The 13,524-nt window shown below is 51.0% G+C and overlaps 2 protein-coding genes across 2 annotated transcripts; one reads left to right on the top strand and one right to left on the bottom strand.

Annotated features, from left to right (window-relative positions):
• The first annotated feature begins 383 nt into the window (after positions 1-383).
• On the top strand, positions 384-5,286 carry LOC100907262 (AP-1 complex subunit gamma-1). The gene is made up of 13 exons (XM_018641858.2): positions 384-703; positions 1,300-1,416; positions 1,537-2,104; positions 2,248-2,576; positions 2,672-2,969; positions 3,077-3,243; positions 3,355-3,417; positions 3,519-3,654; positions 3,741-3,806; positions 3,916-4,123; positions 4,222-4,517; positions 4,603-4,672; positions 4,822-5,286. The coding sequence occupies exons 1-13, from the start codon at positions 516-518 to the stop codon at positions 4,959-4,961; spliced, it is 2,646 nt and encodes an 881-aa protein (XP_018497374.1). The 5' UTR covers positions 384-515; the 3' UTR covers positions 4,962-5,286.
• Positions 5,287-5,717: 431 nt separating this feature from the next.
• LOC100907119 (85/88 kDa calcium-independent phospholipase A2) lies at positions 5,718-10,865 on the bottom strand. Its single transcript, XM_003738882.3, has 13 exons — positions 10,409-10,865; positions 9,605-9,809; positions 9,292-9,507; positions 9,014-9,194; positions 8,687-8,859; positions 8,503-8,590; positions 8,113-8,376; positions 7,699-7,966; positions 7,360-7,599; positions 7,114-7,264; positions 6,710-6,968; positions 6,441-6,611; positions 5,718-6,355 (listed from the first exon to the last, which is right to left on the bottom strand). The coding sequence occupies exons 1-13, from the start codon at positions 10,440-10,442 to the stop codon at positions 6,122-6,124; spliced, it is 2,484 nt and encodes an 827-aa protein (XP_003738930.2). The 5' UTR covers positions 10,443-10,865; the 3' UTR covers positions 5,718-6,121.
• Positions 10,866-13,524: the final 2,659 nt, after the last annotated feature.

Raw genomic sequence — 13,524 nt, 5'->3', positions numbered from 1 at the left:
TTTTGAGCCCGAATCAATCTATTGCTCCACGGCAGTGAATATCTGTTTTACTTTCGCGCACCTGGCATCTGTGAAGGTGGTCTAGGCGGCGACAGCTCGGCCGGCGCCCCCGGCAGCTCTCCGCGCGACGATGATGTTGCCTGCGTTGCTGGCGGCTCAGTTCTTAGCAGCCGTCAAAACAAACCGCTCGGCAGTTAGCGGTAGAACTTGGCAGCAGGTTGTGACTAGCAGACTACCTTTTTTCTAAAATAATTCAGACTTTCGTGGGTGGTGGATATCGGAGGTGCCGTTTTATCGCTGCTCGCTCACCACCAGCTTGCCCTCCTGGCCGTTCGTCGACGGATCCTGCCTGTCGACAGCTCGAAGTAGAGGGTCGAGCGTGGAAGTATCTGTTCTCCGCCACACAACAAAGATCAACTGGAGACATACTTTGACGTGTTGCCTCGAGCGACAACCTTGTGACCGCCGTCTCGACTTCGTGGTGCATGAGAACGTGAATTTCCGTTCCGTTCAGGATGGATATTCAACAAACCATTCTCTCCGGCGTCAACCGGATCACCCAGTCCATGCAGAGCCCCATGCGACTTCGAGATCTCATCCGACAAATCCGTGCAGCGAGAACGGCGGCTGATGAGAGAGCCGTGGTTCAGAAAGAATGTGCCTACATTCGGAGTACCTTCCGCGAAGATGACAGTTTATGGAGGTGTGTAAAAATCGTGCGACGCAGCCTATTCAAGTTCAGTAGCTTTTTCGGGGCTGACTATCGTTCAAGCTGTTTGAGACGACATGACAGACGGATATTTTTCCCTGCATCGAGATGCTGTCGTCTTAGCGCATTCGGTGGTCGTTCTGAGAATGCGATCCTTAGCATTTTTGGCTCGGGGTCGGTCAACTCGCTTGGCCCTCCTGCCGGCATAGGAGGCAGAGAGAACTCCCTCATGGTTCTCGTCCGGCTCGCTTATTTGTTTCCTGTAAGGTCGATCGGATCCTTCCTGGACTCCGCACGAGATCTTTCGACTTCTTCCGCCTGCAGCATTCAGCGTTGCGGCAGAGTTTCGACGTTCTCAGTGGACGTAATTGAATCGGACAAGATTAGCTGACGCAGGCCGACTCCCTCACGACGCACTCTAATTCAGAGTGTTCTCTCAGAGCCGACGGAAGCGGTTGTCAGTAGTCGCCGTCATAGTCGTGGGCCAGCGGCGATCTTCTGATGGCAGCCTACTTGTTCGGTTTCCTTGATCGAACAATCGATGCAAGATGGCTGAGACGCGAGTATCCCAAACGAATTCTCTATTCCAGATGCCGGAACGTCGCAAAGCTTCTGTACATTCACATGCTCGGATATCCTGCTCATTTCGGACAGCTAGAATGCCTCAAACTCATCGCCTCACCGAGGTTCACCGATAAAAGAATAGGGTCAGTCTCATGCGAGACAAAGATTCGCGACAGGCTTTTCCACTGCGTAGATATCGCCGAAGAGAAATCCCATCAAGGCTCGATCTAGCTTTTTTCACCAGGAACCTAAACTGTTTCCAGATATCTCGGTGCGATGCTTCTGCTCGATGAACGGCAAGACGTTCATCTCCTGGTGACGAATTCGTTGAAGAACGACCTCAACTCCCCGACACAGTTCGTTGTCGGGCTCGCCCTGTGTACCTTGGCAAGCATCTGCTCACCGGAAATGTCTCGAGATCTCGCTGGCGAGGTTGAACGGATCCTGAAAACTTCATCGAATCCGTATGTCAAGAAGAAGGCAGCTCTGGCCGCATTTCGGATAATCAGACGGGTTCCCGAGCTGATGGAAATGTTCATACCCGCGACAAGATCTCTTCTATCGGAGAAGAATCACGGCATACTGATCACGGCGATCGTTCTCGTGCACGAAATGTGCGAGCGATCGCCGGACACCCTAAGCTATTTCCGTAAATCCGTGCCGCAACTCGTGCGAATCCTGAAGAACCTCATCCTCAGCGGCTATTCGCCTGAGCACGACGTATGCGGAGTCTCGGATCCTTTCCTTCAGGTGAAGATATTGCGGCTCTTGCGGTTGCTCGGCAGGAACGACGTTGAATGCTCCGAGGCAATGAACGACATCCTCGCTCAGGTAGAGTTCTACTCAATACGGAGAATCAGATTCGCCTCTAAGGTCGGGAAGAGCTCCTGACCTCCGTCGAGAGGAATCCCTTCAACCATCATGTCCGTTCATACGTATCGATATAAACATTCGAGCACGATCATTTCCTCCAGGTGGCTACCAATACCGAGACCGCGAAAAACGTCGGTAACGCCATCCTTTACGAGGCGGTACTGACGATAATGGACATAAAGTCCGAGTCTGGTCTGAGAGTTCTGGGCGTCAACATTCTTGGCCGATTCTTGTTGAATACCGACAAGAATATCAGATACGTCGCTCTCACGACACTGTATAGGACCGTGCAGGCCGACTACCAGGCAGTTCAGCGACATAAGAATACGATTGTGGACTGCTTGAAAGACCCGGACGTGTCGATCCGGAGGAGAGCTCTTGACCTTTGCTTCGCTCTCATCAATTCACAGAATATCGAATTCATGACCAGGTGAGTTGCGTATTCGTCGAAGCGACCCATCTCGCAGCTCTCAAACTATACGTGGCGAGAACTGAAGGATTCGAATAAATTACCGATGCTTTCAGGGAATTGCTGGTCTTCTTGGCGACGGCCGAACCAGAGTTTGCTCAAAGCTGCTCGTGCAATTTATTCTTAGCGGCTGAAGCTTACGCACCGACGAAGCGCTGGCACGTCGAAACGATGATCAAGGCGCTGACTCTGGCCGGAAACCATGTGAATGACGATATCGTCGGCTCTCTTATACAGCTCCTGAGCGCATGTCAGGAAAACTCTCTGTACGCTTTTGCCGTGCGGAGACTCTGGTGGGAGATGTCAAGAATCGATCCGCCAAGTGAAGTCAGCGCCTATCAGCCCTTGTGCCAGGTTGGACTCCCGAATCAGAATATCGTCCCGTTGCTCCCTGCATCTCATGCTGAGCATAAGACCCCTGTGCGGCCCGACACTGACTAACTTCCGGCGAATGATTTCAGGTGGCATGTTGGACTATCGGTGAATTCGGGGACCTTCTGCTACAGTCAGCAGAAAATATGGAGCTTGGCGAAGGTCTGAAAGACTTCCAACCCGTCAAGGAATCGGATGTCATCGGTTTCTTCGAGCAATGGCTACTTTTCAACACCCAGTTAAACGTTGCCACGAGGTATTACCGGAGACCAGGCTTTGACTCGAGTTCTTGAATGAAAGAGCCCGGAATGGTGCTCTCCCTCCGGTTCAGAGTTCCAATCACTAGAACGATTTTACGACTTTATAGATCGTACGCGCTCCTGTCCATGGAAAAGCTTAGCGTCCGCTTCTCCCAAGAGAGCACCAATCGGTAATTATCCAAGGGAACTCCTCCGCCGCTCCTGGATTGAGTGTGATTGGGATGAATAATGCCTCCCGTGATCTATGGAAATATGGAACAATTCATTACAGAATCAAGTGCGCCATCGACTCGCTGTCTTCTAGCGTGCACATAGAACTACAACAGCGGGCGTCCGAATTCGCCGCATTGTTCTCTCGACACGACACGTTGAGACCTGCTCTGCTCGAGCGAATGCCTCCCATGGAGGTAATCACGGAAACTGATCATGTGAATGTTCGGTGCGTGACGAATCAAAGTTTTCGCAAGCGTTAAAACTCTATTTTCTGGCCCAGGTGAAAACTCTGATAAAAGCTCAGCCACCTCAAGCACAAGAGGGACTCGTCGGGAATCATAAGCAGGTGAGCCAGCCGCGAATCTCATCGAAGCTATCGTTGTCAGTCGATAAAGCAGCGAAACACGGTCACAGGGTACCTACATACGGATCCAATCACAATTTCGATCTTTCAGGTGGAGATCACGACAGCTAATCTGAACAACAACGGAGATGGTGTTGGAGTGGACAATCTCCTCGATTTGTTGGTCGGAGGGGATGACGTCATCGATATGCCCCCACGGGCGACTCAAGTACCTCAAGCAGCGACGGACAACAAAATTATTTCAAACAGTAATAACAATACAGGAGATGCTCTCTTCGATCTTTTGGGAGACCTGGCCGGTGAGTGGCGAAGCTAATCATTCCGACTGAAGCCTGACACAGCGAGAGTCCCCCATCGTCGAGAGGATGGAGCACTCATAAGGCCCAATGTTCCTCAGGTATCGACTCATTATCGACGCCAGTTCCCCCTTCATCCGCGCCCGTAGCTTTCTTGGGGGACAGCTTGATCATCTCAGACGATACGCAGAACCCTAAGAACTCCATATCAGCATTGGTGAACTCGGCAACACCGAAATCTTCCACGGCTCCCATGCAAACGATTCCCGCAATGGACGTCGATGGGCTCCATATTACGATGGATTACCCTCAGAAAGTTCCTGTCGGACAACAGGTCACGTTCGTCGTTCACATGAAAAATGTCGGAGGCGTCAGCATATCCGACGTTCTCTTCCAGGTGGGTATCCTGCGACGTGAGCGCCGATTACCTCGCGGAAACTCGATCGAGGAAAGACTAATTCCGTTTCATCTGTTCCTTCCAGGTGGCTGTACCGAAAAGCTTCCAGCTCGAAATGCTCCCACCGAGTGGAAACACACTTCAACCAAATCTAGGTGAGTAGATAATGATGGGACGAATAGCGACTCGGTTTCCTTTCCCGCCCTCAACTTGCCCGGGGCTCACCGGTGGACGACACAAGCGAATGAAGGAGCTTTTGCCTCGGCCTCAATCCCAAAATCATTCCGGTCCCCTAATTTCTCAGGTCGGATCGAGCAAATTGTGAAAGTTTCGCCTCCAGCCAGTCAAACCAAGCTGAGAATGCGATTGCGTTTGAGCTATACCAAAGGTGAAGAAAAAACCGTACAACAGGGAGAAGTCAATGCGTTCCCAGGTCTCTGGTAGAGCGACCTCGGAAGCTCAACGTGTACTCGAGGATTCTCCTTGAGCGGTCTCCTTTATCGTTAGTGCATGAGTTTGTATCATTGGTGGAGCGAATGTAAAGAGAGGATGGAGGAAGTCTTTTCGAATGATACTTCCCACCGGCAAGCCCTCATTGTGACGGTGTGGGTACAATCGGCTGATTTTGGGGAATCGATGTTTAACATAACTTGTTGCTTCACGGAATGGACGAATTATGGGGAGTCCGTCGTGGTCGAGTCTGTTTCGAACCAACTCTTATCAGGAACTAGCAGTAAGGTCCTAGGAATAAACACGGCAATCAGCTCCACAGAAGAGACTCCGCTTAGGTTTTCTTTTCATTATTATTGGATGTTCATTCTCCGAGCTGTGCGGTGAGCTCGTTGGAGTTTCTTCGAACGACGTCAAAGATCATAAGGAATCTAAGATATCTATGAAGAATAATTTATTGTTTGACAGTTCCATGGTGGGGACAATTATCCACATTGTGAATCGCCAGGACTCGAATGATGCAGAATAAACAAACGGAATCCGAGATATCGTCATGATTTGTTGCAAGCTCTATCCGGTCGCGTACACCCGGAACCCTCTCGGATCATGAGGGAGTCTCCTCTTCCTTTCCACCATTATCATTGATTCTCATCCTTCTCATTCAATGAAGATTCAAACGTGTGGACAAATATAAGTCAGTCAGATCTTTTATTTGCTCTTCAACAAGGCGAGTCAGCGTTTATGACGACTCATATAAAACATCATCTACCGGTGCAAATTGACATGAGGCCCCATGATGTGTTTTTCGGAATGATAAGGGTCCGGCGTGAACGTTTGAGTGATGCCTGGGCGACGGAAATCGAGTTGCCGTGTGCATACCCCTCTGATCGATTTAAAACTTTGGTTGATGCATAAGCCGACCTCAAGGAAATTCTGGGAAGCGCTCCCAGGTCTCACTCCATTCCCCCGAAGGGAGTTGTCGGGTAATAAAGCAGAGCTGATCAGAATATCGAGCTGGAATTCTCCCCAATTACTATTCCTTCTTTGAGGTGCCCGTTCCCCAAGAGGAGAAGAAAATTTTGCAGCCGCAACAACAACTCCGAGCCCCAACAGCCAAATGGAAAACCCTTTCATTCAGAGGACGCTCCGATAACTTATTTCGTTGGTTTCCCCTCGTCGCGCAATAGCTCAGCGATCATGGACATCTCATCCGGAAATTGTTTAAAGCAAGCCATCGTCTCCCACAGAATTTTGGCGATGACCCTGTTGTCGCTCTCATTCACCGGTATATTTTGTGACAAAACAGGCTGTAAACGAGCATACGGCACCCCGATTCCATAGCACCAAGCCCTGGCACGATCAACGTGACGTCCGTCGGGTTCTGCGATCTGGGGGGAGAATGAGAGACACATTAGATATTTCGAATCGGTTGCTCTGACTGCGAGATAGTTCCTCATGCGTGAGGGAACTCACTTGTTCCACAGCGAATTTCATAAGATGCCCCACGGAATAAGCAACTTTGGCTGCTCCGAAAAGTCCAGGATCCAGCTGGAGAGCATCAATCGTCCCAACGGTTGCCGTGGGGCGCATGCCGCCGCCAACTGAGAGTACGATGTCAACATCGTAACACTCAGAGGGTTTATCCTTCAAAGAGGAATGGTTTCTGGTGATAGCTCTGGATGCCAGACGCCATGCCGGACTCGACTCGAGAGGTTAGGGTGATCTTCTGCCCGAGAACTCACCTTCATCGCGGCGTTGTATTCGGTGATTTCGGTGATCAAGTCCAGGGTAGGATTGTTCGATATGATCGCACCGTCGAGATACTGTTTGTAAGGCTTGAAGAATGTCGGAGCAGCGCCCGTCGCTCTAGCTGCAGACCATACGAATTCGTCATCTGGAGCTTCAGGCTTCTTTTCCAACAAAGATCTGGGTTTGACATAGTTCCGGAACAGCTTCAGTCGAGTCGGCCAGACTTCGGCGTTGACCGCTGTCACCGCGAACCTGCGAAATTCTTGCTGATCGAAACTCTCCAGTACACACTCACAGACTCCTCATAGGAGAGGAATACTTCATTCATCGAGCTTGAGCGTCTCCGCACGTAAGGCTCATTTGGGCACGGCTCCGGATTCGGAGAACGGCGGCTTACCTGGGACTTTTGATGTCAGAGAACTTCGTCTCGCCTCCGAATGACTGCTTGAAGAATTCTTCAAGGCCCTCCGTATTGTACGGCCGTGGTCCGACGATGAACTTCTCTTTTAGACGGAAAGCGGTTCGAAAGGCTACGTCCAAGCTGTGGCCTGGATGTAAAGGGCTCGAGATTACCACTCGAGTTCCTGACATCTCGCTGTATCGCTCGTGACATGCGAATGCTTGGCGACCGTGCATCACTCACCGCAGGCGAGACAACACGTCGAGATACCTCCAGCACTGGTTCCGATAACCCAGTCGACACAGCTGAAGATCGGTTGCCCTACGACTTCCTCGAGACATTTCAGTGTTCTCAGCGTTACCAAGCCTTTGACACCGCCGCCATCGACAGACAATGCCCGGCATCGTTTGCCTTTGTACAGACCTTTGCGTTTCCGTTCCAGAGTCTCTTTCAAAATATCCGCGCTCAGCGCTTCATCGAAGACTGAAACAAAATTCGGAAAAACTCAGGATGGTACTCTCGCTGTCAACCGTGTCAGAGCATCTTGGTCGAGCCAAGGGCACAAACACCGGAGCCACGTACTTTTCATGCGATCTTTGCAAAAGTCCTGAGGAGGCACGCCGTCGAAGCTCCCGTCGGGACTACATCCTTCAGTGCATAGAGGGCTTCTCTTCGCACACCGCTTGGCACCTACCGCGTGAAGGACGAATAACAGCTGATCTAAGCGTGGGTTGTGCGTATTGGAAGCCATCACAGCAGCAATGTGTCTTGGGGTGTCTCCGGCGGTATTGACACTGTTGAGATCAGCACCGAACGCAAGAAGAATCTGAACGATGGAGAGCCCGTCATGCTGAAGGGAAATATGATGCATCAGTCTTTTGGACCGCTCACCTATTGAGCTCCTCGGGGGACAAAGCCCCCAAACGGATTGGGCCCTGCGGCCGGAACTCCCTCCTAGCACGACATCAACTCAAGACTTCGACCTCTCGCACCAACCTTCTGTCGTCCGTAATTCTTCTGCTCGACTTTCTGTTTGAAAAGCATCCATGCGTCTTGCGGCTTCGGTACCCTCGCGGATCGCACAGCGACGTGCAGAGGTGTATCCCCGCCGCAGCCTCGCGCATTGACATTTGCGCCTTCGATCAATAGCCAGATCAAAGACTCCAGGCGTCGCTTCGAAGCCATCACGTGTAGAGCGGTGTCCCCACAGGAGTTCCTCGCATTCAAGTCGCATCCGATGTCGATCATGAGCTCCAGAGACTGCAACGAGGCAACTCTCGTCAATCGCCGAGTACCACTGTATTATTCGATCCGAAGCACACTTCCCTCCCAGTCGATTGTTTGGCGATCTCATGAGAGACGTTCCACCCGAGAATTTTCGCTTACCGCTCGCGATTTCACCCAATGCAACGGAGTTCCGCCTTTCCTCATTTGGCGTTCACTGAAAAATCCCAGATCTCTGTCTCCCACGACCCTGAGGAGGAAGAGAAACGCTCAAGACTCAGAACGGAGAATGAGCTCCAATGCCCGAACATCGGGAGCTTTTCAGAAGAAATGCGAGTCCCATTACCGTCCTTCCGTGGTACAGGTGCTGAACGAGGCCGAATTCACGTCCGCGCCCTGCTTCAGCAGTGTCTCTACGCAAGCACTCAAGCCGGCCATGCACGCGGCTTGCAGGGGAGTCTCGCCGTAGAGATTCCTCTGGTTGATTCCTGTGGCAGCACCCGGCGCTCTGCAGATCATCTGCAACGAGGCGAAAACGTGAGGTGTAGGTCTAGCGATCGAGTTCATAGATCTCCCATGCTGCAGTCCTCGATCGATCGAAGGATCGGAAATTTCCCAACGAGGATCTCTAGCCCCCGGGAACATCGAGCGCCAACGTGCACTCCATACTGACCTCTAGGAATGACTTTGTCTCTGTTTTTATAGCGTAGTGGAACGGCGAATTTTCGCGATTGTCGACGACATCAACTCTAGCTCCTTGATCGAGAAGCGCCTGTAGTGCAGGTGCATTTTGCAGCTCTAACGCTAGGTGCAGCGGTGTCTTGCCTGTGATTTCACATTTCGTATCGAGATACCTGGAAGACCGTAGATATGATCAGCGAGGCCCAAACAACCTCGACATTCATCGTCAGAAGAGATCATGACGGCACGCAGGATGACGAATCGGCTTACTTAGTCACAGACGGGCTCCTCAGAATATCCAAAAGATTCAATGCGACTGCTATGTGCGCCACGGACCACGAAGGATTCTCCAAAGCGCAATTACTGTAGTTTCGGAAAAGTTCTTTACTCGGGAACGACTCGTGGATCTCCAGCAGCTGCGGGAGTTTTTCGCGTAACAGTGCGAACTGCTGCTGAGCTTCGCTATTGTCTACGAATCGTCGGAGGCTGTTCGGAGGCAAGACATCAGCTTAGGATAGCCTGTTCCGGGAGCTTCTGAGCTCATCATTCGTAAAGGAGCGTATTCGACCGCGACCAAGCTCACCTAACACCATAATCTTTGTTCTTCACGTTTCTCACGATGAGGTCAAATCTGGAGAGGGGCTTTTCATCTTTTATTTTATTGTTATTCTCTCGTTGAGGTTCCGGGAGTTCGTAGAGAACTATGTCCTCCGTAGCATCGTTCACTTTGCATTCTTTGTAGCAGGTGAAGCGGACTTCTCGCACTTCTCGAGGATCGTCACTGCTTCCTGTAATATGATCTTAGCGATAAAATCCTACGCATGCGGCTCTTCCATAACAATCGTGATTAACGACCGTCCAAATTTCGAGGTTCCTTTGAGAATGAGTCCTCGGCGTCAACTCTCCGTCATGATGATGTAAGAGCGCGCTCGCATCTATGCATAGGCATGCTTGGGATGGAAATCAGGACTCGAATGGCATCGTTCGCAATGGTGAATAATTCAAGAAAAATACGAAAACAGAACGATCGAATTACTAAATTCCGTCCGTGATTAGTCTCGTCGAGCCGCCCCAGTGGGAACAGAGTTTGGCATTACAGCTGCACTCGTATTCAATGAGACTCAGCTCTCAGCTCTATCAAGCTATCACGGTCCCATTGTTTATCAAAAAGATCGTGTAGAACGTGAGCCGAGCGAACCGAGCCCAGAAATCTGATTCGATCCGATCGGCAGAGCAAAACAAGCAATGTCGACTGTGCCAGACTCTGGCACAGAGAGCCTTCCGCGTGTTTCTGATTCCGACTCAGGAGATATATCTATTATACAGACCCAGCGGCGAATTAGCCACGAGCTCGGATCGCCTCAGAACCCTATTCCATGAAACTCACCAGCGTAGAAGCTCAAAATTTTTTGCAGAGCCATTCTATCACTTGAACGGATTGAGCTCCCCGACTGCAACTCGCGTGACAGTCCAGAGGTACAACTTCGTCAGCTGAGATCTTCCCCGAAAGTCGTGATTCACCCTCACAAGACGTCCGAGCAAGGAGGACCATCCTTCACCTAATCCGTACGATTCGAAAGCTGTGGTCACTCGAAGTCATCTCGCTATTCTACTCTGACCGGAGACCAATAAAATCCAACTCGGTCCGTTCACAGCTCCGTTGAGCTACTTCCTCTCATTCAGCGAATCCGTGATCGAGAGTTTCTCGAAACTCTACTGCTTGACTAACTCTGGTCTTCAGATCCTCACAGAATAGCGCAGGCCGTAGCCGCTTACGCTGTTCTTCTCCCGTTCCAGAGAAACGCTACACCACACCACACACCAGCCATACAGCCTGTTGTCACCGCAGCAGCTAGCGCTGGTGATGGTGGTGCTACTGCCGCCGCTCCGGGTGGCGATGGAAAGTCTCTCGTGGTGTTGCTGCTGCTGCCTGCCGACGCACAGAGCGACCGCTCCCTTCGCAGCGACGATCAAGAGCACCTAGACGGAAGCGGCAAGCGCGGACCGAACTCATCGGTGAAACGTTGAACATTTTGAGGGCGAACGGATTGAATCACTCCATCGTCTGGTTCAAGTCATTGAGATCGTTAGCCGGGAACTTTGCGGCGCTCGACTACACAATCGGGGAACCGCGCACATTGGATTCCTGATTTGGGGCTGCGTGCCTGAAATTTCCGTGCAGGAGCTCGCGATCATTACGCCATTCATCGCTTGCGCTGTCTGAGGCCATGAGGAATCTCGAAAAGGCGAGAAAGCCCTTTATGCTGATGGCTTACGGAATTTCTGGGAAGGTTCCATTTGCGATAAGTGAATCACCCACATGACTCCATCCAATACGCCCCGGGGATCGCGACGTAATCCAGAGCCTGAATACGCTCAATGCACACCGTCAGCGGAAAAAGGCGGAGGAGCATCCTCACGCGAAAATCTAGGTGGTGATTCCGAAATCTCTGACTCCTTCGTGGATTTCTCAAGCTTACCTGCAGTATTGGAGCACCGAGAATGCGAAACCGGGAAACGACACTTCATTTAGAATATGATTCCTCGATCTGGTCGGCACCATTGATTGGTGAAATCACTAAACGTTGGATAATATTCATCGAGAAACACTCGATTTTGTTGTTTTCTCTATGTTGATGCGCGTTGAGAGTTGAGAGCTGGCGGCTGGCAGCCATAAACGATGGAATCATCTCGAGTTTGCCAAATCCCGAAATATGCTGGAAAATATCTGAATTCGCGGATCGGGGCCCCATCAGGAAACCTATTGGTCATGTGCAAAGTCTTGGCCCGCGATAGGTAGCCTAAATCTCGCCGCTCAGATTTGATCAGGGTTCACGCTGAACTATGGCGCAGCCGTCACTGTCACACATCAAGTTAGCGCCGAATCATGTACGACTCCGGATCGCGACGCGCGGCCCTAAGCAGAAGGGTTATGGGAAATAAATGATAATATCGATACATCTCGTGTGCGTTGGACTTCGATCACGGTCTCCGATATAATATTCGATTATCAACTACGTCAAGGACGCACCGAAGGAAGCGGGATTCCTTGGATATCTACACCGATTTCCAATCCGATTTATCGATAAGATCGAGCCTGGTACGATATACTTGTACCAGATCTGGAGACTCATATCGCCAGAAACTCGTAATCAGCCCCCGTCACGGTGATCCTCGCGGAGGGAAGCAATTTTATCGACGATAAGGCATCCGGAGTAATCCATATCCTCCAATCATCTCGGCGTTATCTTGAGCAATCTGCGATTCGGTGCTCGAGCCCGCAGCATTGTTCGAGACTTCTCAGCGGAATACTGCAGAGCGAGCACAATTATTCATCTTTCATCTTCTGCGCAAGGCTATCGTCTCACTCCTGCGGGAAGGAAGCAGATCCTTCTTCCACACGCCTCTGCGGTCGATATCCTCACCCTTCGAGATATCGCTGTATCATTCCACCGCGAGACCATTGAAGTACATTTGGCCCGGAAAACGCGATGCAAATCAGAAGGAACTGCCCGTGCGTATTTGTGTCTGGCGAAATTCCGGTTGTGAGTTATGAGGCGCAATCATTTAAAGTTCCATCGAGGAAATTTTTTTTCATGGAACAGTCGGTGCTTCCCTTGAGCTCTGCTGATTCCCCGATTACGGACAGGCGGAATCGAGCAGCTCAAGTTTAAGTTTTTCGCTCAGTGTCTCGCGAAATCTGACATGAGCGTCCTCCTTAGTCAGGGCATATTTTCCACAGGAAATTTTCAAAGCGAAGCACCAGCTTCTGGAGCTTCCTCTGGGGAATGTGCTCACCAATCGCTCTATCTCAACATTGAGGTCTTTGAAATGAGTATCGATCGTTCTCCTGAGAATAGCGTCGACGGAGCCGACGGACTCCTCGACCCAAAAGCTGTAGTGTAGACCATACTCCAACGGATATTTGATCTGACGCTCCACTCTCAAGATGGATGTTCCGGCTTCGACGCACGGGTCTCGGGCCGCGAAATTGTCTCCGTCTGTAGAGCTCGACAGGGACTCAGGCTTGCCGGAATAGGCGAAAGTGTGCAACAAAGCTCCAGAGCTGTTGAAGGATTTGTTCAAGCTTCTATAGCCCACTCTCCTGTAATCCGCATTGAAAGGCTTCACTTCGACGAGAACAAATCCCCCGTGAGCGGCCATCTCGGTAACTTTCCAAGTGTCGTCGAATCGCCGGTCCTGGTCGAGTGGCGTTCCGCCTTGGCCACGGCACAGAGCGACATCAACGACACCTGCCGCGGAGATATCTATTAGGATACGACGCAAGAGGTGGCCTGAGCGAAAACTTTGGAAGTAGAATGAACGAGAGAACAATTGGAAGGTCGTACCATTCTGAAGGTCAAGAACGGCCTGGCAAGCGATGAAGAAATCTCTAAGGAGTTCACGGTTCCGCTCGATTCTCATTTTTCCACCGACGTGAGGGAAATTGAAAACTATTCGCTGGAAAGGATGGTTCCGGCGCAGGATTTTCTGCACGTTCTT

Source organism: Galendromus occidentalis, unplaced genomic scaffold (assembly GCF_000255335.2).
Source record: "Galendromus occidentalis unplaced genomic scaffold, Mocc_1.1 scf7180000076336, whole genome shotgun sequence".
NCBI lineage: Eukaryota > Metazoa > Arthropoda > Arachnida > Mesostigmata > Phytoseiidae > Galendromus > Galendromus occidentalis.
This window is presented reverse-complemented; position numbering and strand designations above follow the sequence as displayed.